Source organism: Myotis nattereri (assembly GCF_964212035.1).
Source record: "Myotis nattereri genome assembly, chromosome: 3".
Lineage (NCBI taxonomy): Eukaryota > Metazoa > Chordata > Mammalia > Chiroptera > Vespertilionidae > Myotis > Myotis nattereri.
Genome location: NC_138077.1, coordinates 185,697,628 through 185,724,507, shown reverse-complemented (window position 1 = coordinate 185,724,507; position 26,880 = coordinate 185,697,628). Strand labels below are relative to the sequence as shown.

The 26,880-nt window shown below is 36.7% G+C and overlaps 1 protein-coding gene across 3 annotated transcripts in view; it reads left to right on the top strand.

The window, feature by feature from the left end:
• Nucleotides 1-26,880, top strand: part of SCMH1 (Scm polycomb group protein homolog 1) — a gene marked incomplete at its 5' end in the record, with an annotated part of 134,634 nt that overhangs the window by 59,945 nt on the left and 47,809 nt on the right. For all 3 annotated transcript variants that reach the window (XM_081085779.1, XM_081085780.1, XM_081085781.1), the window contains 3 exons: nt 2,931-3,165; nt 18,212-18,300; nt 25,439-25,682. In XM_081085779.1, the coding sequence (XP_080941905.1) occupies nt 2,931-3,165; nt 18,212-18,300; nt 25,439-25,682 (568 nt within the window). The remainder of the gene's footprint in view (nt 1-2,930; nt 3,166-18,211; nt 18,301-25,438; nt 25,683-26,880) is intronic.

Sequence of the window (26,880 nt, the reverse complement as noted above, 5' to 3'; positions counted from 1 at the left end):
ATATGAGCACCTCAAAAATGAAATACTTAGGTATAAATATAACAAAATACGTATAAAAATTATCTGAGGAAAACTTTAGAACTTAGATAAATGAAATAAAAAAACTTAAAAATAGAGAGTTCGTGACCAAGAAAAGGAAGACTCAATATTGTTCAAAATGTCGGTTCTTCCCAACTTGATCTATAGATTCAATGCAAGCTTAATCAAAATTTCAGCAAGTTATTTTGTGGATATTGACAAACGAATTCTAAAGTTTATATGGAGTGGCAAAAGATACAGAAGAGCCAACACAAAATTGAAGAAGAACAACAAAGTTTGAAGACGGACACTACCCAAATTCAAGAATTACTATATCGCTACAGTAATCAAGACAGTGTGGTATTGATAAGAGAATAGATAAATAGATCAATGAAACAGAATAGAGAGCTCCAAAATAGTCCCACATAAATATAGTCAACTGATCTTTGAAAAATGAGCAAAGGCAATACAGTAGAGCAAAGATAGTCTTTTTAACAAATGGTACTGAAACAACTGGACAGCCACAGGCAAAAAATGAATCTAGACACAGACCTTACTCCCTTCACAAAAATTAAGTCAAAATAAACCTCAGACCTAAATGTAACACTTAAAGCTATACAACTCTCAGAAAATAACATAAGAGGAAAAACAAGAAGACCTTGGGTATGGTGATGACTTTTTAGATACAACACCAAAGGCATGATCCATGAAAGAAATAATTGATAAGCTGGACTTCATTAATATTAAAAGTTTCTGCCCTAACTGGTTTGGCTCAGTGGATGGAGCATCGGCCTGCGGACTGAAGGGTCCCAGGTTCGATTCCGGTCAGGGGCATGTACTTTGGTTGCGGGCACATCCCCAGTAGGAGGTGTGCAGGAGGCAGCTGATGGATGTTTCTCATTGATGTTTCTACCTCTCTATCCCTCTCCCTTCCTCTCTGTAAAAAAATCAGTAAAATATATATTTAAAAAAATATTAAAAGTTTCTGCTCTGTGAAAGATCAAGAGAATGAGAAGACAAGCCACAGATTGGGAGAAAATAATGTACAAAAGACACATCTGCTAACAGACTGTTATACAAAATACAAAGAACACTTAAAAACTCAACAATAAGAAAACCAACAACTTAATTTAAAAATGAGCCAAAGATCTTAGATACCACCAAAAAAAGATAATGCAGATGATTTAAAAAATGTGAAAAAAATGTTTTAAATGCAAATTAAATACCACTACATACCTATTAGAGTGGTCAAAATCCAGAATACTGACACTGCCATGTGCTTGCAAGGATATGGAGCAACAGTAATTCTCACTCATTGCTTGTGGGAATGCAAAAGGTACAGTCATTTTGTAAGACATATTGGTGATTTCTTACAAAACTAAATGTACTGTTACCATATGATACATCAATTCCATTCCTTTGTGTTTACCCAAAGGAACTGAAAATGTTTGACCATACAAAAACCTGAAAATGGATGTTTATTGCAGCTTTATTCATAATTGCCAAAACTTGAAAGATGCCTTCAGTAGATGAATGAATAAACTGTGGTACAGCAGACAAAGGAGTGTTATTCACCCCTAAAAGGAAATTAGCTATCAAGCCATGAAAAGACATAAAGGAAACTTAAATGCTTATTACAAAAGAAAAGAAGCCTATCTAAAAAGGCTACATACATTCTAGAAAAGAGACAGTGAAAAGATCAGTAGTTGCCAGTGGTTGAGTGGAGGAAGGATGAATATGCAGATCACTGAGGACTTTTTGGCCAGTGAAACTATTTAGTATGATACTGTAATGATAGATAAATGTCATTATACCTTTGTCCAAACCCAATGTACAACACCAAGAGAGAACCCTCCTGTAAACTGTGTGCTTTGAGAGATTATGATGTATCAATGTAGGTTCATCAATTGTAACAAATGTACCACTGTGGTGGGGGATGCCCGTAATAGGAGAGGCTGTTCATGTGTGGAGATAGGGTATATATGGGAAATCTCTGTATCTTCCTCTCAGTTTTGTTGTGAACCTAAAGCTGCTCTAAAAAAAAGTCTTTAAAAAACAAAAACAAAAATGAATTATTGGTACATTTAACAATATGGGTGAATATCAGAATTGTTACGCTGAGTGAAAGAAGCTGGACAAAAAAACAAAGAGTATATTCTCTATAATTCCATTGAAGACTAGAAAATATAACTCAATCTACAGTGAAAGTAGATCAGTATTTGTCTGGAAACGGGTCTGGGAAGGGCTAGACAGAAGGACTATAAAGAGACATGAGAGAACATGTCCATGTTCATCATCTTGATTGTGGTGATGGTTTCAAAGGTATATATATATGTATATGGCATCATGGATGTATTCATATGTCAAGATTTACCAAAGTGTATATTTTTATGAATTATAACTTAAAATTGCTTTTAAAGATATAAATTGATTTATATATCAATGTCAAAATAAGAAAAAAATTGACACCTCCCCCCAATAGTAGTCGGTGTGCTGGATTTACAAAGCAATATATACTATACCACTTCATGAAGAGACACTTAGTATATAATAGGTAAATTGGATGATTTCTAAAAAGAAAACATGAGTACCTAGAGAATTACAGAGTTGGAGAAAATAAGATGAGAGAGTATTAAGTAAGGACCATTTGAGGCACTCTTGTCCTTTTCTTACTGGTGTGAGTCAATATTTGATGCTTCAGTGGGAAGTAATTTTTTCCCTTTCTTACCTTCTAGTGTTTCTTTTGTATGTAAATCTTCCTAAGTATTAGGGAATAATTCACAGTGGTTTGTCCCTGGTCAAGCTGTAACCACTTTGAGTCCAAGGCATGAATTTTCAGGTTCCATCTAACATCCTTACTGAAAATGCCACTTACCTTAGTCTGCCTAATCCCCATGGCTTGTTCTCCTCAGTCCTACACACCTCCAAGCAACGAGTTCAAGATCAGCATGAAATTAGAGGCACAGGATCCCAGGAACACCACATCTACCTGTATCGCTACAGTAGTTGGACTAACAGGAGCTCGCCTCCGCCTTCGCCTTGATGGCAGCGACAACAAGAATGACTTCTGGCGGCTGGTTGACTCAACTGAAATCCAGCCTATTGGGAACTGTGAGAAGAATGGGGGTATGCTGCAGCCCCCTCTGGGTGAGTAATTAGACCCAAGTCCTCTTTAACCAATTAATTATCTTCCCAAAATTATACATCCCATTATGGGAAAGCCTAGGGTTCCCTGCCTGCCTGTTCTTTTTCATATGGTCCAAAAGAAAAGGCTCACCTAAAATAAAATGAGCTGTAAAATCTGGACATCTCCATCTCTACATTAACTTATAATATTCAAGCATCTGTCAAACTCTTCTTTTGCTAACAAAAAACCACACCCTTCATCCTTCCTTGTCAGTTCCCATTTACATGATAGAATGGAAGGAGGTCTTGCCATTTAATCTGCTTCAAAAAAACCATAGAGCTTTTAACAAATCCTACAATGATAACAAGAGGTGAAAGGAAAATCTCCCAATAGAAAGGATGACTATTAGAAGGGTCCCTTATCTCCTTTCCCCTAAATTCTCACTTGGTCCTGGGATTTTCTCACTTTTAATTATTCAGTAAAATGTATTATTTCACTTAAACTAATAACCTCACTAGATTTTTCTCCTAAAGATCAGATTCATCTTTTTCTTCTTTTGTCTTAATGTAACTGAGAGATTTAGCCCATCTTTGTAGTTACTATGAATCATGATTGCAGTGAGTCTCAATGGAGGATAGAGAGATATGGGTTATGGGTTTTGTATGTAAGGGCTATGTTCCCATCGGGAGGTCGTGCTACATTAATTGAGCATAAGAGAATATGTATTGTTTGAAAGCGCTCCCCAGGTGGTTATTTAGCATTTTCCCCTATTAAAAAAATTATTTGTAATGTAAAATTTCAAATGTATACAAAGGTAGAAAGAATAGCACTGTGAATATCCATGTATCCTTTATCCTTGATATTTATCAACAAAGTCCATCTTGTTTTATCTGTATCTTTACATACTCTCTGCCTTCTGCTCAATCACCCATAGTATTTGTCATTAAATATTTAATCTGTATCTCTCATAAACAATAATTTAAAACACAATTATAACAACATCACATAAATTAATACTTTTTTAATATCAACAAATTTTTACTCAGTGTTTAAATTTTCTCTGTTCTCTCTCTCTCTCTCTCTCTCTCTCTCTCTCTCTCTCTCTCACACACACACACACACACACACACACACACACACACACATATTACAGTTTCTTTGAATCAGGATTCAAATAAGATCCACATATTGCAGTTGATTGATATGTCCCTTAAGCCTCTTTTAATCTTTGGGTTCTCCTTCTCTCAGTTTTTTTCTGGCAATTTATGTGTTGAAAAATCTAAGTCATTTGTCTTCAAAATTTTCCATAATTAGATTTTGCTGATTGTATCTCTATAGTATCATTTAACATGTTTCTCTATCCTCTTTCCTAGAAATTGGTAGCTAGATCTAGAAGCTTGATCATGTTCAGGTTCAGTTTTTTTCCTATGAATATTTTATAGATGGTGGTGTTTACTTCTATTAGGAAGCTCTTTGGTCTGATAGTCCTCATTTTTATAATGTAGTAGTCATTACTGCTTGTGGTCTAGATCTGGGCTTCCCAAATTTTTTTAACGGGTCAGATAGTAAATATTACTGGCTTTATGGGGCCTTAGATTCTCTATTGCAGCTACTTAACTTTATCTTTGTAATGCCAAAGCAGCCATAGACAATACATAAACAGACGGGCAAGCTGTGTTCCAGTAACACTAGTTACAAAACGGGTGGCGTTGCCTGCTGGCTATAGTTTGCTGACCTCTGGTTAAATTTGTCAATTTATCATGCTTGCAAAATGGGGAATTGTAATTTTACCATTCATTCCATCCATATAAACTAAGTGGACTATACCTATTAAAATAAACTTTCATCAACTACTTGGTTATCCTTAGGCATAATTCATGTAAGAAAGATGGTTTAAATGCTTGATTCTTTTCTTTACCAATTTTCAAAATAATGAATTGCTTTACTAACATTCTCCAAAAAATATTTAAAGAGGGTTTGTTGTTGCTGTTTAGTATCATTAACTCAAGGATTCATACATATCTGATATGTTTCACTTCATTGCACTAATTGTTTTTATTGATTCTTGAAGTATCCCATCTTTGGCCTCATATAAGCTTCATCAAGTTGTCTCCTGACTCTTTATTATTTGATAGCTCTCTTTGATTTTTGGAATTTAAAATGTTCCTTGCTCATCTTATACATTTCTTGGCCCAAATAAAGAATTGGCTATTTCTTTTAGGTGCCTAGGCTCCTTTTAGTGGGAGGTGGTATTTAGAGACTATAATCTAAGCACTAGAGTGCTCAGTGCTATTGAGTTGATCATTCTTTCTAGGTCTTTTTGGTATCGAGAGGTAGGAGCATCTTTTTTATTAGGATAAAAAATCATTAGTTTATATGAATACTTCCTACTAAAATTCAGGACAATGGTGTTTTTACTGATTTTATCTTCAGTCTCTTAAATCTGTATTGCCTTTGTACCATCCCAAGACTCTAGTTTTCCATGTCACTAAAAATCATTTGTTTTATCCTATAACGCATATATATGAGTCTCAGAATAGCAATACCAACACTTGCCACCATTATGAGACCTAAATAATGTTTGAGTTTTTTACAGATTTTTTTCTTACCCTCAAGAAAGTCTAATCCTATATAATAAAAGCCTAATATGCTAAGTGTCCTGTCGTCCGTTCAACCAATCAAAGCGTAATATGCTAATGATATGCTAAGGCCGCTCAACCGCTTGCAATGACGTGCACTAACCACCAGGGGGCAGACAGTTGACCAGTCGCTATGACGTTCACTGCACTGACCACCAGGGGACAGATCGTCGACCGGTCAACCAGTTGCTATGACATGCACTAACCACCAGGGGGAAGATGCGCCGACCAGTAGGTTAGCTTGCTGCTGGGGTCTGGCCGATCAGGACTGAGCAAGATGGGCCGGACACGCCCTGGAGCTCTCCCGTGGTCCCTCCCCATCTGGCCAACCTCCCATGTCCTTCCCCGGCCCTGATAGTGCACCAGTGGGGTCCCTTGGCCTGGCCTGCGCCCTCTCGCAATCCAGGACCCCTCAGGGGATGTCGGAGAGCAGGTTTCGGCCCGATCCCGCAGGCCAGGCTGAGGGACCACACTGGTGCATGAATTCGTGCACCGGGCCTCTAATGATGTTATAAGGTCATTTGCATTAGTTTCCCTCTGGGTGGCCATGCCACCAATTTGATATAAACTTAGATTCACTTGTTTAATTTAATTTTTAATTTTTAAAGATCATTTTTTTAGCCTGGCTGGTGTGGCTCAGTGGTTGAGTATTGGTGCACATGCCTGGGTTATGGGCTCAATCCCCAGTGTGGGACATGCAGGAGGAAGCCGATCAGTGAATCTCTCTCATCATTGATGTTTCTATCTCTCCCTCTCCCTTCCTCTCTGACATCAATAAAAAAATATTTTTTAAAAATGTTGCTTTATAAATACATAAACGATATACATTGTTCTTAAAGTCAAATCTATAAAACAAAGTATATTCAGAGTAAATCTCCATCATCCTATTTCTTTCCTCTGCCATAGGTAACCAGTTTCTTTGACTTTTATGGTTTAAATTCCATTTTAAAAGTGTAAACAAATATATCTGTGTGTGCATGAGGGTGTACATACATAGATATGTAACCTCCACCCTCTTATATAAAGGATAGCATTTTATGCATACTTTTCTCAACTTTGCTTCTTTCATTTGATATGTCCTAAAATGACCTCTTAGTAGTTTGGAGACATACTTCAGTCCTCTTTATAACTGCGTGGTAATGGATTGTTCTCAACCTACTTTATGAATCACTATTTTGAAGTATCTTGAGAGGCTATTAAAAATATAAGGTCCCAGGGATAGTGCTGATCATCAAAATAAAAATATTTCCATAAATTCTCCAGAAATGTGCAGATCAAATAGGAGAGTAAATCAAACCACCCATAACTCATGTCTAAACATAAGTAGGAGTCAAGAATATCACAAGTTTCAATTACATGTTAATCTACATAGATAAAAAGATCTAAAACCAGTATAGCCAGTAACAGATCCATACCAAAATGAAGTGTTTTATATAGGTGGGAAGTGCATAAAAAAGAGGACAATGTGGGTTTAACATAGCTAAAATCACCGCCACAGAAATATACTAGGTAGTCCCATTCAGAGTGGGAAATACTGAGAACACAGCTAAGACCTATTGGATTAGAGCAGTGGTTCTCAACCTTCCTAATGCCGTGACCCTTTAATACAGTTCCTCATGTTGTGGTGACCCCAACCATAAAATTATTTCATTGCTACTTCATTACTGTAGTTTTGCTACTGTTATGAATCGTAGTGTGAATATCTGATATGCAGGATGTATTTTCATTGTTACAAATTGAACATAATTAAAGCATAGTGATTAATCATGAAACAATATGTAATTATATATGTGTTTTCCGATGGTCTTAGGCGACCCCTGTGAAAGGGTCGTTCGACCCCCAAAGGGGTCGCGATTCACAGGTTGAGAACCGCTGGATTAGAGCATTGGCTATTGGGGAATCAGAAGGAAGAGAGTGAATTGAAAGAGTAAAGAACTAGAGATAGCAGTCTTGGGAAGATAACTACTTTTGGTAGGAAAGGACACATAATTCTGAAGGAAAAGAAGGAAGCAAGGAGTAGCAATTTATATAGAAACAAAAGAGAATCATAAAATCAAAAGATACACCAAACCTCCCATCCCAACCCAAACAGGCTCTTCTACTAAAGAAACTATATTTCACTATGCCAACAGAAATACTCAAGATCCCTGCCAAAACAGAACCTCCTGTTTTTGCTGGTCCAGAAAAATATAAGACATTTCAAATGATTAGTAAACAGCAGTCAACATCTGTAAAATGTTTCTATATGGAAAAAAAAGAAGGTAAAACCATTTTAATTACTGAAAATCCTACTGCCAAAATCAGTGACTCACCAGAGGAAAGTTGTTGTTGTACACCAACTCAAATTCAATTAAACAAGTATTGACAGATAGGAAATACACTGAATCACAAATTTTAAAAGTCAAACTAGAAATGCACAATGGACATCACATAAAAGATGTGAAAATAGAATTTTCCAAACTCAGGAAAAAATTGAAAAACGACAAAATAATCTCAATTGAAGACCCAATTCCAGGGTACTTGGCTCAGTTGATCATTCCCATAAGCCAGGGTTGCAGGTTCAATTCTCGGTTAGGGTACATACAAGAATCAACCAATGAATGCATGAATAAGTGGAACAACAAATCATTGTCTCTCTCTCTCTCTTTCCCTCCCCCTTTCTTTTCTCTCCCTCTGTCTCTCAAATCAATTTTTTTAAAAAGTAGCCCCATGCTGTTTTGGCTCAATGGATAGAGCATCAGCCTTTGAACTGAAGGGTCCCGGGTTCAATTCTGATCAAGGGCACATTCCCGGATTGTGGGCTCAATCCCCAGTAGGGGGCGTGCAAGAGGCAGGCAATCAATGATTCTCTGTCATCATTGATGTTTCTATCTCTCTCCTTTCCTCTCTGAAATTAATAAAAATATATTAAAAAATCAAAATAAAATAAAATAAAAAGTAGGGAGACATCCAAATACTTTTTATGAGGCAGGTAGGACTTTGATATCTAAACTTGATTTCAGCACATACAGCACACACACAGAGTCATGTATGAATGTTGTTATAAAAATCTTAAATACAATATTAGGAATTAGAATTCAACATATTAAAACAATTCATCATGGCAGAGTAAAGTGGTTTTTGGGGTGAGTAGATGAGTGTATAAAAAAAGCTGTGGTAGCCCTAGCTGGTTTGGCTCAGTGGATAGAGCATAGGCCTGCAGACTGAAGGGTCCCGGGTTCGATTACGGTCAAGGGCACATGCTCGGGTTGCGGGCTTGATCCCCAGTTGGGGGTATGCAGGAGGCAGCCAATCAATGATACCCTCACATCATTGATGTTTCTATCTCTTTCTCTCCCTTCCCCTCTGAAATCAATAAAAATATATATTTAAGAAAAAAAAAGCTGTGGTAAATTTTACACAATGGAATAGTAAGCCATAAAAAAAAAGAAGGAAATCTTCCTTTTTGCAAGAGCATGAATGGACCTGAAGAGTATTATGCTAAGTGAAATAAGTCAGAGAAAGAAAAATACCATGTGATTGCACTTATATGTGGAATCTAATGAACAAAATAGAAACAGAGTCATAAATACAGAGAACAGACTGACAACTGTCAGAGGGGAGGGTGCTTGGGGGGCCAGGTGAAAAAAGTGAAGGGATTAAGTAAAAAAAAAAATAAAACACCTCGAAGACACAGACAACAGTATAGTGATTACAAGAGGGAAAGGAGGATGAGGGAAGATAAATGGTAATAGAAGGAGATTTGACTTTTGGTGGTGAACATAATACCATATATAGACAATGTATTATAGAATTTTACACTTGAAACCTATATAATTTTATCAACCAATGCCAGCCCAATAAGTTCCATAAAAATAAAATTTTAAAATGATGTTCAAATCTCTAATGAGGAAAATCAAATCAAAACCACAATGAAAAAACAAAACAAAACATTTCACACCCATTAGGATTGTTGCCTATTATCAAATAAGTAGAGAGTAGCAAATGTTGGTGAAGATGTGAAGAAATTGGAACTCTGTGTATTGCTAATGGGAATGTAAAATGGTGCTGCCAGTATGGAAAACATAGCAGTTCCTCAAAAATTTAAAAATAGAATTACCATATGATCCACAAATTCCACTTTAGGGTATATAGGCAAAATAATGAAAGCAGGACTCAAGCAGATATTTTTATACCTATGTTTAGCTGTATTATTCACAATAACCAAAAAGTCAGAGAAACCCAAGTGTTCCTCAGCAGAAGAATGAATAAACAAAATGTGGTATATACATACAGTGGAATATTATTCAGCCTTTAAGAGAAGGAAATCCTGACACATGCTATAGTGTGGATGAACCTTGAAGACATTTTGCTAAGTTTTCAAGCCAGTCACAAAGGACAAATAGTATATCATTCCACTTAAAATTGAGAAATTCACAGAAACAGAAAATAACTTGGTGGTTGCCAGGAGCTGGAAGGAAAGTGGGAGTTATTGTTCAATAGGTATAGAGTTTCGGGTGGGGAAGATGAAAAAATACTGGAAATGGATGGTGGTCATGGTTGCACAACAGTGTAAATGTACTTAATACCATTTGTTTTTGAGAAATGGAAAGCATATACACACATACACATGTATAACATGCAGGAAAATATATTTTTACAGACATAATTTTATAAAAAGAAGCACTGGAATGTTACACCAGAAAATAATGAAAAGGTCACAACTTATTGGGAATGAGAAAACAGTAAAAATTACAGGAAGGAGAATGAAACTTCTCTGAGAATACCCCTTTATATTCTTTTGATTTTTGAAATGTAGATGTTTTACTTAATAAAATTAAATAAAAAAATGAACGAAGCATATTCTAAAATTGACAACAAACTGAACTGTGGATATGATAACCACATTGAAAAAAGAATTAATTCAAATTACCTGAACACAGAATCTTCTCAGTATACTTTTATTGGGGCATATTTTAAAGAAAAAGTGGAACTGCAAAGAAATTCTGACTTTTTCTTAATGTTAATGGGTTTTTATGTATTAAACATAGAGCAAATGAGTAAATAAGATACAAATATAGAATGGGAGATGAAGAACCTTGCAATATAGAATTTGAATTGGAGTTATCTGTATGAACTCTTAACTTTAAAGTTAAGATACCTTCAATTCAAATCATGTACAGGGCTGGGCAAAAGTAGGATTACTCTGCCATTGTGACATTCTTTTGAGTTAATAAAGCTAATATAATAATAATAACCTGCATGTTCCCTATATATAAATATATATATATTCCCCCCACCCCAAGTTTTGTTTATTGAAAAGGCCTAGAAGCAATGATACCTCAGAAGCAATAGCATACCTTGGTTTCTAAATCACATTCTCTACTAAAAGGAATCAAGATTTTTGGAGAAATGGCTGATTCTAAGGCTGAGCAGAAGAGAAAATATAAGATGATTCTGGAACATTTTATGTCAGACAGGAGAGAAGTCTCAAAGAATGATGAGGACATATCAAAAGGACACAGGAGCCAACTTGAAGGAGTTCTTACTAACCAAAATTGAAACAATATGAGTATCAAAAAGAACAAAAATAAAAGAACAATGGTAATAGCATTCATGGGTCCCAGTGATATATAAAAATATCAAGAGTTGCACCCCTAGCCAGTTTGGCTCAGTGGATAGAGTGTCAGCCTGTGGGCTGAAGGGTCCCGGGTTCTATTCTGGTTAAGGGCATATGCCTGAGTTGTGGGCTCGATTCCCAGTGGGGGCGTGCAGGAGGCAGTCAGTAATTCTCTCTCATCATTGATGTTTCTATCTCTCCCTCTCCCTTCCTCTCTGAAATTAAAAAAAAAAAAAATTTTTTTAAAGAGTTGCAGGGAAACATCATCTTTACAGAATACCAGCTAATAAAATATAGATGGAATGGTAGAAAATTATTTTAATTTATTCAGGGAAGGATAATCAATTAATGTTGAGACCAGAGGGTAAAAAATCTTATTGGAAAATATGATATTCACATAATCTCAAAGTTCTTCCCTCTGATGGCCTATTAACTACAAAGGGGAATTGCTGTGAGGAAATCTGCAACTTAACTGATCAAATTTAGTATCATCAATAATTTGACAAATTGATACTGTGTGCCTCTTGAAGTAAAAAGTACTCAACTTTACTTGTATAGTGTCTATGTTAAAACTGTTTAGCATCAACGTAATTGTAAGGAAACCATCCGAAAAATTCCAAATTGTGGGATATTCGGTAAAATAATTAGCCCAGACTCTTCATGAAAAACAAAAGAACAAGGCTATTGTACATTGATGGTGTATAAAGAAACATGACAACCAAATGCAATATGTGATTCTTTATTGGACCCTGTATTTAAAAAAAAACAGTTATAAACATTTTGGGGAACATAAGAATATTAAAGTTCTTGGGTATGGTAATATTGCAGCGTTAAAGGAGAATGTCTTTGTTCTGAGGACAAATGTACTGACATATTTGGGGTGAAGTCTCATGATGTCTCTAACTTTCACATAGTCCAAAGGAAAAAGTGTGTGTAGATATATGGAAACAAAATGTGGTGAAATGTTAGTTATTGAATCTAGGTGAAAGATGCATAGTTGTTCATATACTGGTTTTGCTATTTTTCTCTAGGTTTAAAATTTTTCAAAATAAAAAGTTTTGAGTAAATTATGTATGTAACTATACATATATATGTGTGTGTGTTCATGTTCCCCAGGCCTCCTCTGGACCTCTCCCCAGAGTTGCTGAATCACAATCTCTAGGTAATGGGGCTTGGGATTCTGCATGGTAAATGGCTCTCCCGAGACTCTAATGCAATTGGTCTGTCTATATTTGGGAAGCATTGTTCTAGAAGAGCATTCTTCTCCATTAAAGTCTTGTATGGTGTGTGTATGTGTGCGTGCGTTTGCGTGTACTTGTGCGTGTGTTCTGTTCACATAGGAACAATCATTACTCTCTTGCAGAGTCCTCTAGGGGGGGAAATGGGAAGGTAGAATGATTCACCGGTGAAGTTATCTCAGTGCTGCCAACCTTTTCTTCACGTACCCTTGTCTTACTGATCTCTTTTACTGCTCAAGAGTATGATTGTTTCTTCTAATTAGATCCGTCTGGATCACTAGTTCTCAAACTTGGCTGCCAGTTAGAATCAATTGGGGAATTCAGTATGTAGGCCTTAGAGCAGTTAAATCAGAATGCCTGGGGGTGATTCTGATGTATTCTTTAGTGCTCCCCAGGGGATCCCAGTGTCCAAGTTTGATAGTCGTTGATTTAAAGCGGAAACTGGCCTCTGTGAGACCACTAGCCAAGTATGTCAGGATCCTAGTACAGTCTCCCTGCTCAGCAAACTTGATCACGTGCTCTGGTGTATTTGTGGTACATTGACTTGGACCCTTTGTATGTTTCTGTCACTGATCAGCCTTCTCATTTGCTAAGTAGTCTCCAGGGCCTGTCAATAGAAAAGGGAATTTTTAAGATGCATATCTCATTTTCTGGTCATAGAAATTTGAACTCTTTATAGAAATGTAGAGGGTGGAGGGACAAAAACAAAATTTTAGAGTGAAGTAACTTAACCATGGTGGCTTAAATGCTTATTTATAAAGTTAATTTTTACAATATTTACTGAACTTCTTTTTGTCTGCAGCAAAACCCCTGGCATTGGGTAATGCCAGACCATCTATACCTATGACTATCTCAAGATTAGTCACAACCCCCACCTCCAATGAAATTAACCTGAATTAACTTGTGTTTGAATCTGTATATGGGAATGTAGCAGCGAAAAATGGTGATAGAGTCCTATCAGAGGTAAAGGAACCTTAACAATCCTTCCCAAGTACAATCACTTCCTCCTAAGAAAAGACAGTTTATTCAACATCTCCCAGTTCCACTTCTTGTTTCTCTCAGTCTTGGGGTAGCATGGAGATAGGTCACCAAACCTCAGTTTGGAAGCACTGCTTTAACTCAGTATCCTCCTCTGACAAATACAGAAATAAGAAAAGAGAAATGAGTTGTTCTAGGTTGTACAGTGAGTGACATATTTCTGTACATGTATTTGTATATGTACATGTATGTAAAACTCCTCTGGGAGGAGAGAATGAGTTGAGAGTGTCATGGAATCATTTTGACAGCCATATGTCTAATAACTTCACGAAGCTTAGAATTATTATATAGGACAGTGGTGGGGTGGAGAGTAGGGCCCATAACAGGTGGTTTCTGGTATGAGTGCTGTTCTGTTACCTGCCACCAGAGGGCATGAACTATTATTAGATTCTGGACCTGTTGCTCTGCATTTAAGTCCAGAGCTTCAAGAAGACGCTGTTAAGTTGAAACAGCTGGACCCTAACATATTTAGTAGCCTTACCATCTGGTGAGCACCTGGAAGCTTTTATAACTGGTTCCATGTCAGTGTTTTTAAGGTAAGCATATAACACTTGCAGCATGCCTAGGTTTAGAATTAGAGACCTGGCTTTGTAAAATTCACTCAGCCACTTACTAGGTTAGTTACGTGGCTACTGATAAGTTGCTTTACCTTTACTTTTAACCTTGAGTTTCCATAGCCTCACCTGCCAGATCATTAATAAACTCTGCCACACGTGATTTTTATAGCATTCATCAATTCCTGGCACCCATGTAATAAGTGGAGATTTTCTTCTTTGTTCAATAAAACTCTTCTTGAGCTTATATTCCAGTTGGAAAATGCATACACATTACAAGGGAAAATAAAGAAAAATTCAGGCAATGATAAGAGTTAAGGATAAATAGAAGGGAGTGGGATTTAGAAGTCTATTTTAGAGAGGGTAGTCTAGGAATGCCTCTCTGAGGAGTTGAGATTTCAGCAGCTACTAATTGTTACAGATTTGAGGAAAGGGAAGGGTTTTCATGGCAGAGGGATGAAGCTTGGTATGTTTGAGGAATAGAAAGGCCAGTGCGTGGAGGACAGAGGAGTGATAGGAAATGAGTTACAAGAAGTAAGCAAGTTCCAGATTATGTAAATCTTGTTAACATACATACATAGTTTAGATTTATTTTGTATTATGGGATGTGAGCATAAAAGTGTGATCTGATTTATATTTTAAAATACATAAAACATTCTGGCTGCTAAGTGGAAAACACAGTAGGATGCAAAAGTGCAAGCGGGGAGTCTGTTACAAAACTCTTGCAGTAAGTAGTCTATGCAAAATCTGACTGTGACTTAAGTTAGGGTGATTAGTAGTGTGTGAGAATATATAATGGTGAGAAACTATTTGATTTAGGTTACATGAGGTGAAAGAGCCATCAAGACTTGCTAATTAATTGTATTTGAGAGGTAATAGCAAGGGAGGAATCAAGAGTGACTTAGTGTAGGCTTTTTGGTCTGAGCACCTGGGTTTAATAAGTAGTGCATTAACTGAGATGAGATGAGATGAGATGAGATGAGAGGACGAGGAAGAAAACAAGTTTGGAGGGAGTAGCAAAGTCAAGGGTTCTGTTTTTGCCTTAGCCGGTTTGGCTTAGTGGATAGAGTGTTGGCCTGTGGACTAAAGGGTCCCGGGTTTGAGTCTAGTCAAGGCCACATACCTCAGTTGTAGGCTCCGGGCTCTCATCAGGGGCATGCGGGAGGCAATCAATTGATGCGTCTCTCTCACTTTGGCGTTTCTCTCTTCTCTCCCTCTCCCTTCCACTCTCTAAAAATCAATGGAAAAAATATCCTCGGGTGAGGATAAAAAAATAAAAATTCAAGCACTTTTGGATTTCAGGTTGAGTTATAGAATAAAGCAGTTGGAAATACGAGCATGAGGTTTAGGCTGGGCATGTAAATTGGCACTCATTATTTGACAAGAGAAAAGAGGGGATTATGAAATGATCAGGCACTGAGGTACCCACCTTGCAAGCACCCAGGCCATTGTTTAATTTGAGACCTTCAAATTGTCATTTTTCTTCTTCCTGCTTTCACAAACTTATGACTTCAATTATTTTTTACCTAGAGAGATAGTATGGAAAAATTGAGTGATGAAATATTTAAAGATATTAATGTGAGGTTTAATAATGAAGGCTCTGGAGACAGAGGAGTTGGGTTTAAATCCTGTCTCTTGAATATTGTATTTATTAAAATTATAACCTTAGATATTTTACTTAATTTCTCTGACCTCAGTCTTTTAATCTATAATATTATAAATAATGGACAGCATTTGTCTAACATTTAGTATATACCAGGCAGAATTTTAAGTCCTTTACATGTATTAATCCTTAGAATAACCCACTGAGGTTGTTTTCCCCACACATAGACTGGGCCTGAACTTGAATTTCTTCAGAAATTTAAATTTTTTTCTTTTAACCATGATAAAGGAAGAGTAGTAGTCAAGATTCTTTGGGCTATGAGTGAAAAACCCAACTCGAACCAAGTGAAAGGAGGGGACAGGAATTACAGGCTCATATAATGGAGAAGTCTAAGGCCTTGGATATGTCTGAACACAGGACTTTAAACACTCTCACGTCTCTCCATCATTTGCTCTACCTTGGCTTTATTCTCGGTTCTGTTCTCCATGTAGCAATGCCAAATCTACAAAGTCTCTCTAGCCATGATCTTGGAGAAAGACTCTCCTCCAATATGCATATCATATCAGAAAACAGTTGACCCAGCTTGGTAAATACATGCACACTCTTGGTCTAGGGCAGGGGTGGGGAACCATTTTGCTGCCAAGGGCCATTTGGATATTTATAACATAATTCCCTTAATATAATTCCCTTAATATAAATTTATGCTGCTATGAAAAAAAGCTCCTAGATTTACTGAACTTCAAGTCCCGCCTGTGGTTACCTTGGCAAGGCCAGACCAAATGTTTTTGTGGGCTGGATGTTCCCCACCCCTGGTCTCGGGGAATCTAATGCTCTTGAATGGCATTATTTTCCATTCCACAGTTAGGCAGAGAGAGCCATGTGACAGACATTCTCTCAACAAATTACATAGAATTAGGATGGGATTTTTTTCCAAAAGGAGGGGCGGGGGCAGGGAGGGAAGCTAGACAAGCCAAAAAAGTGATGGTAGTTTTCGATTAAGTGATAGGAGCATCCATATTGCTGTCGCCATTGTTGGTGTAATTGAGCTACCCCAAGTTATCTTCCGGCCTTAGAGGCTTGGCTTAGCCTAGCCAGCTTTGAGACTAAAAGTTTAAAAGATATAGGATGGTAAATCTTATTAGTTCTATTTTTTTCTCCCTTCTTGCTTCTTCACCAATAATTTAATTTTAATCCCAAAAGCTGATTCTTCCTTTTTCATTTTATCTACACACTGTTGAACATAGTGGTTAAGAGTATAGTATGGGCTCAAGGGTCAGATTGTCTGGGTTTCAATTCTATCTTTGTCATTTGCTCACTTAGAAATCTTAATCAGTTTATATATCTTTCCTCATCTATAAAATGAAGATAATACCTACCTCACTGGGTTGTCTTGAGGATTAGATGGTCAGTGGAAAGTGATTGGCACGATGTCTGACCCACAATAAAGAGTTCAAAAATATCAGATTCTATTGTAATTTCCAGCTCTGCAGCTTTGGTGCAGCCCCTGTTCTTTTGTCAGAAGTGGGAAAACTGAGGTAGATTGGGAGGCTATGAAAAAAGCACTAGATTTCGGTATCTCAGGAGAAAGTTGAAGCCAAATTGAAAGAAGTACTTGGAACTTCTTTCCACTAATTGGAAGACCTAACTATAATAATGATCTTATTTTTATAATTAATTAATTAAATGGTACATTCTTATTGACTTTTCCTTACTGAATGACAATGGACAATTAACTTCTCTAGGCTTTTTACTTTTTTTGTAAAATGAATATCTTTGGACAGGATGATCCCTTTCATCTTCATTGCCTGATCCTTCGTTGGTTAAGTAAAATTGAAGATCAAGAAGTGTTTTGTACTTGGTGTGTATGTGTGTGAAAGAGAAGTGAGAGAGCGCACACACCAAAGAATGAGAGAAAGAGAAAAATAGTGAGTTAGTTTATATTGAAATAAACTAAAAAGATTTACTTGTATATTGGGTTTATCAGTTGACATATTTGGTTTCTTCTTAAGAGATGATTAAGAAGAACTTTCACACTCTGCTGTCTAGACCATTTCTAAGGATTTGTTAATTTTATCTCACATCTATTTTAGATTTTTCAAGGAAAACTTTTTAGGTGCTATGAATCTGTAATACTTGTCTTGGAGTCAGGCCACTTGGTTGGGGACTTTGTTCCACTACTTGCTTTGCAACATTACACTTGGGCAAGTTACATTACCTCTATGTGCCTCATTTTCTCATCTGTCTGATGAGGCATTTCCTCTATTTAACTTTTAAGTCCTTTCCTAACAGTCTATGATTCTGTAACATAGACTAGCTGGATTCCAAAGGGAAAACTTGATATTGCCATTTCCTTTGAAACATATTTTTTATCTGTTGCCTATTATGTTTGCTGCAGGATTTCGGTTGAATGCCTCCTCTTGGCCCATGTTCCTTTTGAAGACACTAAATGGAGCTGAAATGGCTCCCGTCAGGATTTTCCACAAGGTATGGTGTCCCTCAGATATCACCAACTCTAAATTGCTTAAGGACATATGCTTATATTCTTTCAATTACTTAGCCTCTGATATCTACATTATACTTATGGCCTGAGGATGCCTTCTCAGAAACTAATTCAGCAGAAGGATTGTTTAGTACCTTATGAAGCAGCAGTTATCCCCAGAGGCTAATTATAAATATAGACTATAAATTATGATTACTGGTTTTTGGGTCCCAGCTCTACCAATAACCTATGTCCTTTTGATTTCATGTATAAAGTGGGATTCTAACTTACAGGATAATTAAGTTAAAATGTGTTTACTAGTAAAGTATATAAAATGTGATATAAATCTAAAGGAGCTGTTCTTGTTATAAATCTTGGAGTTCCATAAAGTTCTTATACTAAACAGAGAAAGAAAGGAGACCATTTTTGAGTGCTTATAGTATGTTTGGAATTTATATACACTATCTCACTTAATACCCACACTTTCTGAAACAGATATTATTTCCACTTAGTAGTTAAGGAAACAAATACTTTTGAATAAGGAACTTGCCCAAGATCATATGGCTAGTAAGTGGTGGAATAAGGATCAATAACCCATATTCATTTTTCCTTATTTCTCCAGGGATGAGGCACTCAGTCTGCTCTTAGTTGAATTCTTTATCTTTAATGAGGTTAGAGTTATAAAGGAAACTGAATTAGTGTTGCCTGTGCTGCTATTAAAGTCTAAACCCTAAAGCACTCTGGCTTCCAGAATATATATACATATAGTGTACTGGGCAACTTAAAAACCCTTTCACTACAGAATAACTCAAAATTTTTGGTGGGGGCAACAACTATCCTTTTAAATGCTTTGTTGAGCTTACTAAAAAGGAAGAAAACTCGCCCTAGCTGGTTTGGCTCAGTGGATAGAGCATTGGCCTATGGACCAAAGGGTCCCAGGTTTGATTCTGGTCTAGAGCATGTACCTCAGTTGCAGGCTCCTCTCTGGCCCTGGCCCTGGTCAGGGCATGTGCAGAAGGCAACCAATCGATGTGTTCTCTCACACTGATATTTCTCTCTGTCTTTCCCTCTCTCTTCCACTCTCTCTAAAAATCAATGGGAAAATATCCTCAGGTGAGAATAAAAAAGAAAGAAAACTCTCCAGAGGCTAAAATGAAGGAGGAAAACTAGAGTGTTAAGTGCATGCACTAAACCTGCAGGTATTTTAAGGAGCTTTCCAATAATCTTGTCTTTTACCAGCCACAGTAGGATAGAAGATGAGGCCTTGGGCCCAAGCAAGCCAGGAATGGACCCGAGACTGCATATATAAAACCAGATCAAATACCTCAAATGTTTACTCCTTAGTGAAAGACTGTTACATTGATGAGGAGAGTCTCTGCCTGGGCTCTGGGTAGGGGCAGGAATGGAGTCATCTCCTTGATAAAACAGTCTTTCCCTCATGGAAATCCAGGGTTCAGATATGGTACCTGTATTGTCTAGAAACTCCAGAGTTGTATGGAGATATTTCTGAGTGCCCAGCAGAAGCAAACCCAAAACCTCTCTAGAGAGTTTGGTTGCTTTCAACCCAGATGTCATAGAAGTTCCTAAAGTGAAGTACCAGTGAAGATGAGTACTCCCTTCAGAATTACAGAGCTCTCAAAATAAATCCAACATGGTGGGACATTAGTAGACACAACAAACAGTACGACTATAACCCCAAGGACTTTCAGAATAGAAATATCAGATAGATAGAGATTATAAATTAAATTTTTGAAAATGATTAAAGAATGAAAAGAAGAAAATTTTATTATTTTGTGGTTGTTAATCCTCACCTGAGGATATTTTTTTCCATTGGTTTTTCAGAGAAAGTGGAAGGGAGAGAGGAGGTGAAGGAAGTGGGAGAGGAGGGCGAGAGAAAGAGAAACATCTATGTGAGAGAGACACATCAATTGGTTACCTCCCACATCCTCCTGACCGGTTTGGGGTTCAAACCTGCAACCCAGGTATACCCTTGATAACTTTGGAGCATGGGCCAATGCTCTAACCACTGTACACATTGGCCAGGGCAAAGAGAGGAACTTTTTTAAATGATAAAAGTATAAAATCCTATTTTTCAAAGACAGATTTGAGAAAAAAAATTGAACATCTGTAAATGAAACTTAACCATTAAAAGTGAAAGTTAATTATAGGTATATAAGCAACATAGACATAGATAAAAGAGAATTAACTGAAAGACGTATAAGGAATTTCCTCAGAATGCAGCACAAATAAAGAAATGGAAATATTAAAGAGAAGAGACAAAAACAATAATATTAGAAGGTCCATTAATGTTGAATATGCAATCCAGAAATAGTAACTAGAAAGTATAGAAAAGAACCAATATTTGCAAAGATAATGACGGAATTTTCCAGAGTGTATAGTAAAGGCAAATATACAGCTTAAAACATCATGGTATAAGAGGTTTATGGGGGGGAAAGGAGAACCTATGTAATACTTTCAACAGTAAAGATTCAGAACCATTAAAAAAATGGTATAACTAAAGTCAAAAGAAAAGATCTGAGCAAGTACTCACACAGAATTCCTTCAAAAGGATTGCAGTTAGGCTGACAGCACATTTCTTGACAGCAGCAGTTCAAAACAAAGATAATAGGATAATATCTCCAAAGTTCTTAGGAAAAATAGTTGTCCATCTAGAGTTTTATATCTAGTTAGAGTATTATTTCAGAATGAATATAAAATGAAGACATTTTCAAACAAACTAATGTAAGTAGATGCCAACATATCTGCTGAAAGAACAACTGAAGAATATATTTCAGGAAGATCATTGAACCCAGAAAGGAAGAAATGAGATGCAAGAAATAGTGGTGAGAAAAGACTGGGTAACATGTGGGCAAAGCTAATAAAGCATTGCCTATAATTATTTAAAACCAATTATAATAACAAAAGTGATTAATTCTCAGCATAACAATGTGAAACTAAATTATCAAACACTGTTAACTCAGGAGTAATTAAAATATTCTAAGGTTTTTATAATGTGACTAGAGATAAAGATGAGTTTTAGACTGACTTATGTCAACTATACAGTTATAGTCTTAAGGAGATCCACTGAAAGATTATAAATAGAATGGTTAACATCTGAATCAATGAGGCGGGGAAGGGAAGAAAATTCAGTCAGTTGTAAAGGGAAAAAAGAAACTTAAAAATCAAGTAAAATAGAACTCTAGGAAATACAATAAATTTAAATATATCAGTTATCACAAGAAATGAGCTTAAACACATCAATTTAGTCTAACAGATTAGATTATTTTTAAATCTACATACTATTTACAAAAGATCCTGATAAAATATGCCCCACAATGTTGAAAGTAAAAGAATATAAAAGATATACCAGGCAAATCGTTATCAAAATAAAGCTGGTGTTGCCCTGGCCAGTGTGGCTCAGTTGGGTGTCATCCTGTGTTCAGAAAGGTTGCCAGTTTGATTACCAGTCAAGGCACTCTTCTGGTTGCAGGCTTGATCCCCAGTGGGGGGCATGCAGTAGGCAGCCAATCAAAGATGTTTCTCTCTCTCTCCTTCTCCCTTTCTCTATAAAAATCAATATTTTTAAAAAGTTGGTGTTAACTATACTGAAATCAGACAAAGACTTTGAGGCTAAAAAGCATTTAGAGGTCATTATCTAATGATTTTTTAAAAGTGCAGTTCAGCCATGGCCGGTGTAGCTCAGTGGTTGGAGCATCAGTCCACACACCAAAGAATCTCAGCTTTGATTCCCTGTCAAGGGCACGGGACATATACCTGCGTTGCGGGTTCTCTTTGGTCTGGGCTCATGCAGGAGGCAACCATTTGATGTCTCTGTCCCTTTCTCTCTCTCTCTCTACCCTGCTCCCTGCCTCCCTCCTTCTTTTCACACTCTCTGAAAAGCAATGGGAAAAATCCTCTGGTGAGGATTAACAAAACAAAACCAAAAAAAAGTACAGTTTACCACGAAAATGAAAGTTATAAATATGTATGCTCCTAAAGAACACAGCCTCAAAGTATATAAAGCAAAAATTGACACAATTACATGGAAAAATTGGAAAACCCACAATCACTAGTGGCTAATTTAATACATATCTCTGAATAATTGATAAATTAAACAGACAAAAAAATTGGCGTATCAGTCATCTTAAGCTAATCTGAATTAAATTAGTTGATCAATTTGTAAAAATCAGTTGCATTCTTAACAATTGGTTTGAAAATAAAAATTTAAAAAGATATAATTTATTATAGCAATAAAGTTACAATGCATCTAGAAAATGTTAGTAAACAAGAGTTTTTATAGAGTAAATTTAAAAATGTATATTAAAGAAGAAATCTATATTAAAGAATACTTAACCAATGGAAAATGCTATCATGATCATAGATGGGAGGGTTCAATATTATATATACAAAAGTTACTTTTTCCCAAATTAATCTATAAATTCATTGGGATTCCAGTCAAAATCCAAATAGGGTTTTTGTGTGGAACTTGAAAAGCTGATTCTAAAATTTATACAAAAGGTGAAGAGAAGAGCCAGAGAACATATACTAGGTGTACCGGTTAATAATGCGGATTTTTTTCAATAGCTGGAGTTACACATATGTTGATATTTTCAGTTTGATATGTATACTATTTTGTTGTATTAACAGCAAGCTTCAAAACTTCATATGTCAAATTTGCTGAAGGTGTTAACATCATAGATATTTTTACACTTAAAAATGTCGAATTTCGTGCCAAAAAAAAAGAGCATTTGCGGGAAGTTATAATTCATTACTTTATTTTAAAGAAAAGTGCTGCTGAAAATTATCATATACTTCAGGAAGCTTATGGTGAACATGCTCCATCTCAAGATGCTTGTGAACGCTGATTTAAACGCTTTAAAAGTGATGATTTTGATGTGAAAGACAAAGAACGTCCAGGTCAACCGGAAAAGTTTGAAGACCAACAATTATAAGCATTATTGGATGAAGATGCGTGTCAAACTCAAAAACAACTTGCAGAAAGATTAAATGTTGCTCAGCAAACAATTTCCGATCATTTACAAGCAATGAGAAAGATTTTAAAAGAAGGAAAATGGGTGCCACATCAACTGAATAAAAGACAAATGGAAAACTGAAAAGTCATCAGTAAAATGTTGCTTCAACGGCACAAAAGAAAATCTTTTTTGCATCCAATTGTGACTGGCAATGAAAAGTGGATTTATTTTGAGAATCCCAAATGCACAAAATCATGGCTTGATCCAGGTCAACCATCAACATCATCTGCAAGGCCAAATCGCTTCGGAAAGAAGACAATGTCTGTGTTTGGTGGGATCAGGAAGGTGTGGTATTATGAGCTTCTAAAACCAGGTGAAACTGTTAATACTGATCGCTACTGACAACAAATAATCAATTTGAACCACACTTTGATCGTGAAACCACCAGAATGTTCCAGAAGACACAGCAAAGTAATTTTGCTTCATGATGACGCACATTCACACACTTCAAAACCAGTTAAAGACATGTTAAAAGATCTTGCCTGGGAAGTATTAACCCACCCGCTGTATTCACCAGACCTTGCTCCGTCAGATTACCACTTATTCTGACCGATGGCACACGCACTTTTCTGAGCAGTACTTCAAAACGTACAAAGAAGTGGAAAATTGGGTCTCTGAATGATTTGCCTCAAAACAAGAAAAGTTCTATTGGGACAGTATCCACAAATTACCTGAAAGATACAGAAATGTGTAGCTAGCGATGGACATTACTTTGAATAAAGCACTTTTGATGTTTCTCTTGAAATTATCATGTTTTCTTTGATTACAAAATCCAAATTATTAACCGGTACAATTGGTATGTGCATAGCCCACGGACACAGACAACAATGTGGTGAGGGCCAGAGAGCAAAGAGGGGGCAAATGGGAGACATCTGCAATAGTGTCAACAATAAAAGTTAAAAAATAAACATAAAAAGATCAAGGAGAAAGAATAGCCAAAACAATATTGAAGAATGACAAAATAAGGGGATTTTTTTCTTCTAGATATCCATTTAATGAGACTGTTATTGGTGTAGGATCAAACAGTAAAGCCAAGGTAACAGAATAGAATGTACAACACTTCTTTGTGAACTTTGTCTAAGCAATAACATTGTGAATTAGCCTGAGAGAGAGAGAGAGAGAGAGAGAGAGAGAGAGAGAGAGAGAGAGAGAGAAGAAGAAGAAGAAGAAGAAGAAGAAGAAGAAGAAGAAGAAGAAGAAGAAGAAGAAAAGAGAAGAGAAGAGAAGACTGCTAGAGAGAATATACAATGTTAAAACCACTTTGGAAGGCAATTTAGCAATATATAATAAAGTAGAAGACGTGTATATTTATCCTATAATGCAGTTTTACTCCTAGGTATATATCCTAAAGAAACCTTCCCACATGTGTACAAAGGAACAAGTACAAGAATGGTCATTAAAACTTTTGAACAGCCTGGCTGGTTTGGCTCAATGGATAGAGCATCAGTCTGCAGACTGAAGGGTCCCAGGTTCGATCCAGTTAAGGGCACATGCCTGGGTTTTGGGCTTGATCCCCAGTCGTGGGTGTGCAAGAGGCAGCCAATCAATGATTCTCTCTCATCATTGATGTTTCTATCTCTCCCTCTCCCTTCCTCTCTGAAATCAATAAAAATAAGAAAATATATATTTTTAAAAACCTTTTGAACAGCTGGAAAAACCTTAAATGTCCATCAAAAGAATAAATAAATTGTGATATATACATATAATATCTTGGTTTATTAGCAGTTAAAATGAACTGGATAAATTTCAAAAACATGTTGAACAAAAAAACAACTTATAGAATATGTACAGTTAATACCATTTATATAAAATTTAAAATATGTAAATGGATATGTACATGCATGGGGAGTGTGATAGGGGAAGGGCACAAAAGGGGGTTCAACTTTACCTGTTACATTTTACCTTCTTAAAAAATACTGAAGCAAAATGTCACAGTGTTAGGGTTACATATATTTGGTATTTTTTGAAATTCATTTAAAGGAAGACTAAATCTTCATTTTAAATCTTACATAGCAGTCCCTTTTTAATCATCCAAATGAGGTAGCAGCCTTTTGGCGTACATAGCCTCTCTCTTTGTGTCTAGGTCTATATATTTCTGTTTCTCATCTAGGAACCACCATCGCCTTCCCACAACTTCTTCAAAATGGGAATGAAGCTAGAAGCTGTGGACAGGAAGAACCCTCATTTCATTTGCCCAGCCACTATAGGGGAGGTGCGGGGCTCAGAGGTGCTTGTCACTTTTGATGGGTGGCGAGGGGCCTTTGACTACTGGTGCCGCTTCGACTCCCGGGACATCTTCCCTGTAGGCTGGTGTTCCTTGACTGGAGACAACCTACAGCCTCCTGGCACTAAAGGTAAAGGCCCATCTTTGAGCTCTTGAAATCAGGACCCAATTGATGATGGAGATTACCTAGATCTCTCATGGTTAGTGTTTCTCCACCAATAAACCTCACCGTAGGCAGAGGTAAAAAAACAACAACAAAAAACACAAAGTCTACCTGAGAGTAATTAGCAATAGGAATAAAATGTCAAATGAAAGTAGGCGTGGAAGCAGCAAGAAGAGAAGTGCCTTGGAAGTGGTAGTGGAGCCATTTTTGTTTACTTGAGACTAAAACAGGATAAGCCTTATTGATCCGGGCTATATTCAGTTAGGTTTATTTTCTTTCTTGCCTAGAGAACTCTGTTATGTTGATCAATAAATCTCTTATAGCAGTTAGGCAGTTCTCAGGAGCCAGAAGAGCTGAGTCTTTGTGTCCAAGAATTGCTGGACATGCATTCCTTTCTGACTACACACCATGCTGATAAGCAACATGACTCACTATGTGGTTGCTGCCTCCAGAGGAATTTGCTGACTGTTTTCCTCTCCAATTCTGTGTATCTCTGGAGACCTTAGATTTTTAACAGAGATGACCAGGCTCAGAAGGTAGAGAAAGACCTTCCAATTGGCATTTTCATACCATGTCCTTCAGTCATCATTCCAGTGCCAGGTTGTTTCCTCCAACACTCCCTCCTTCTCCACCCCAGACCCTCAGTAGGTTCTGTAATGTAACTTTCAGAAATAGCAGAACTTCAGCCATCTCAGTGTCCTGGCTAAGGAGCAAGTGATACAATGTGGAAAAAATGTGGTTACTCAATTCATTTCACAAAACAAGATGTTTTTTGTAAGTGTAAGCCTGTTCTCTCTCTAGTCGTACCGTTACTTCCTTCTTTTTTACCTTCTGGTCATTAGTGTGAAAAAAATGGAAAGTAATGAGATTGTTTCTTGCTTGCAGTAAGTAGGAAAAAATACCAATATTTAATATTCTTTTAAACACGTTATTTCATGTTATCTTCCTGGTAATTCTGAACTAGAAATAATTATTTTCAGATATATTTTATTTATGAGAAAAGCAAAGTTCAGAGGATTAAGTGACTTGATTTTGTTGATATCCCAGTCTAGAGGGGCAGGCCTTGGAGATCTTTCAGTAGGACCAGCTGTCAGGGCCGTCACTTTGAGCCATATTGCCTTCACACATCTCTCCTCTACTCTCCCCATTCTCCTCTGGGCTCTCC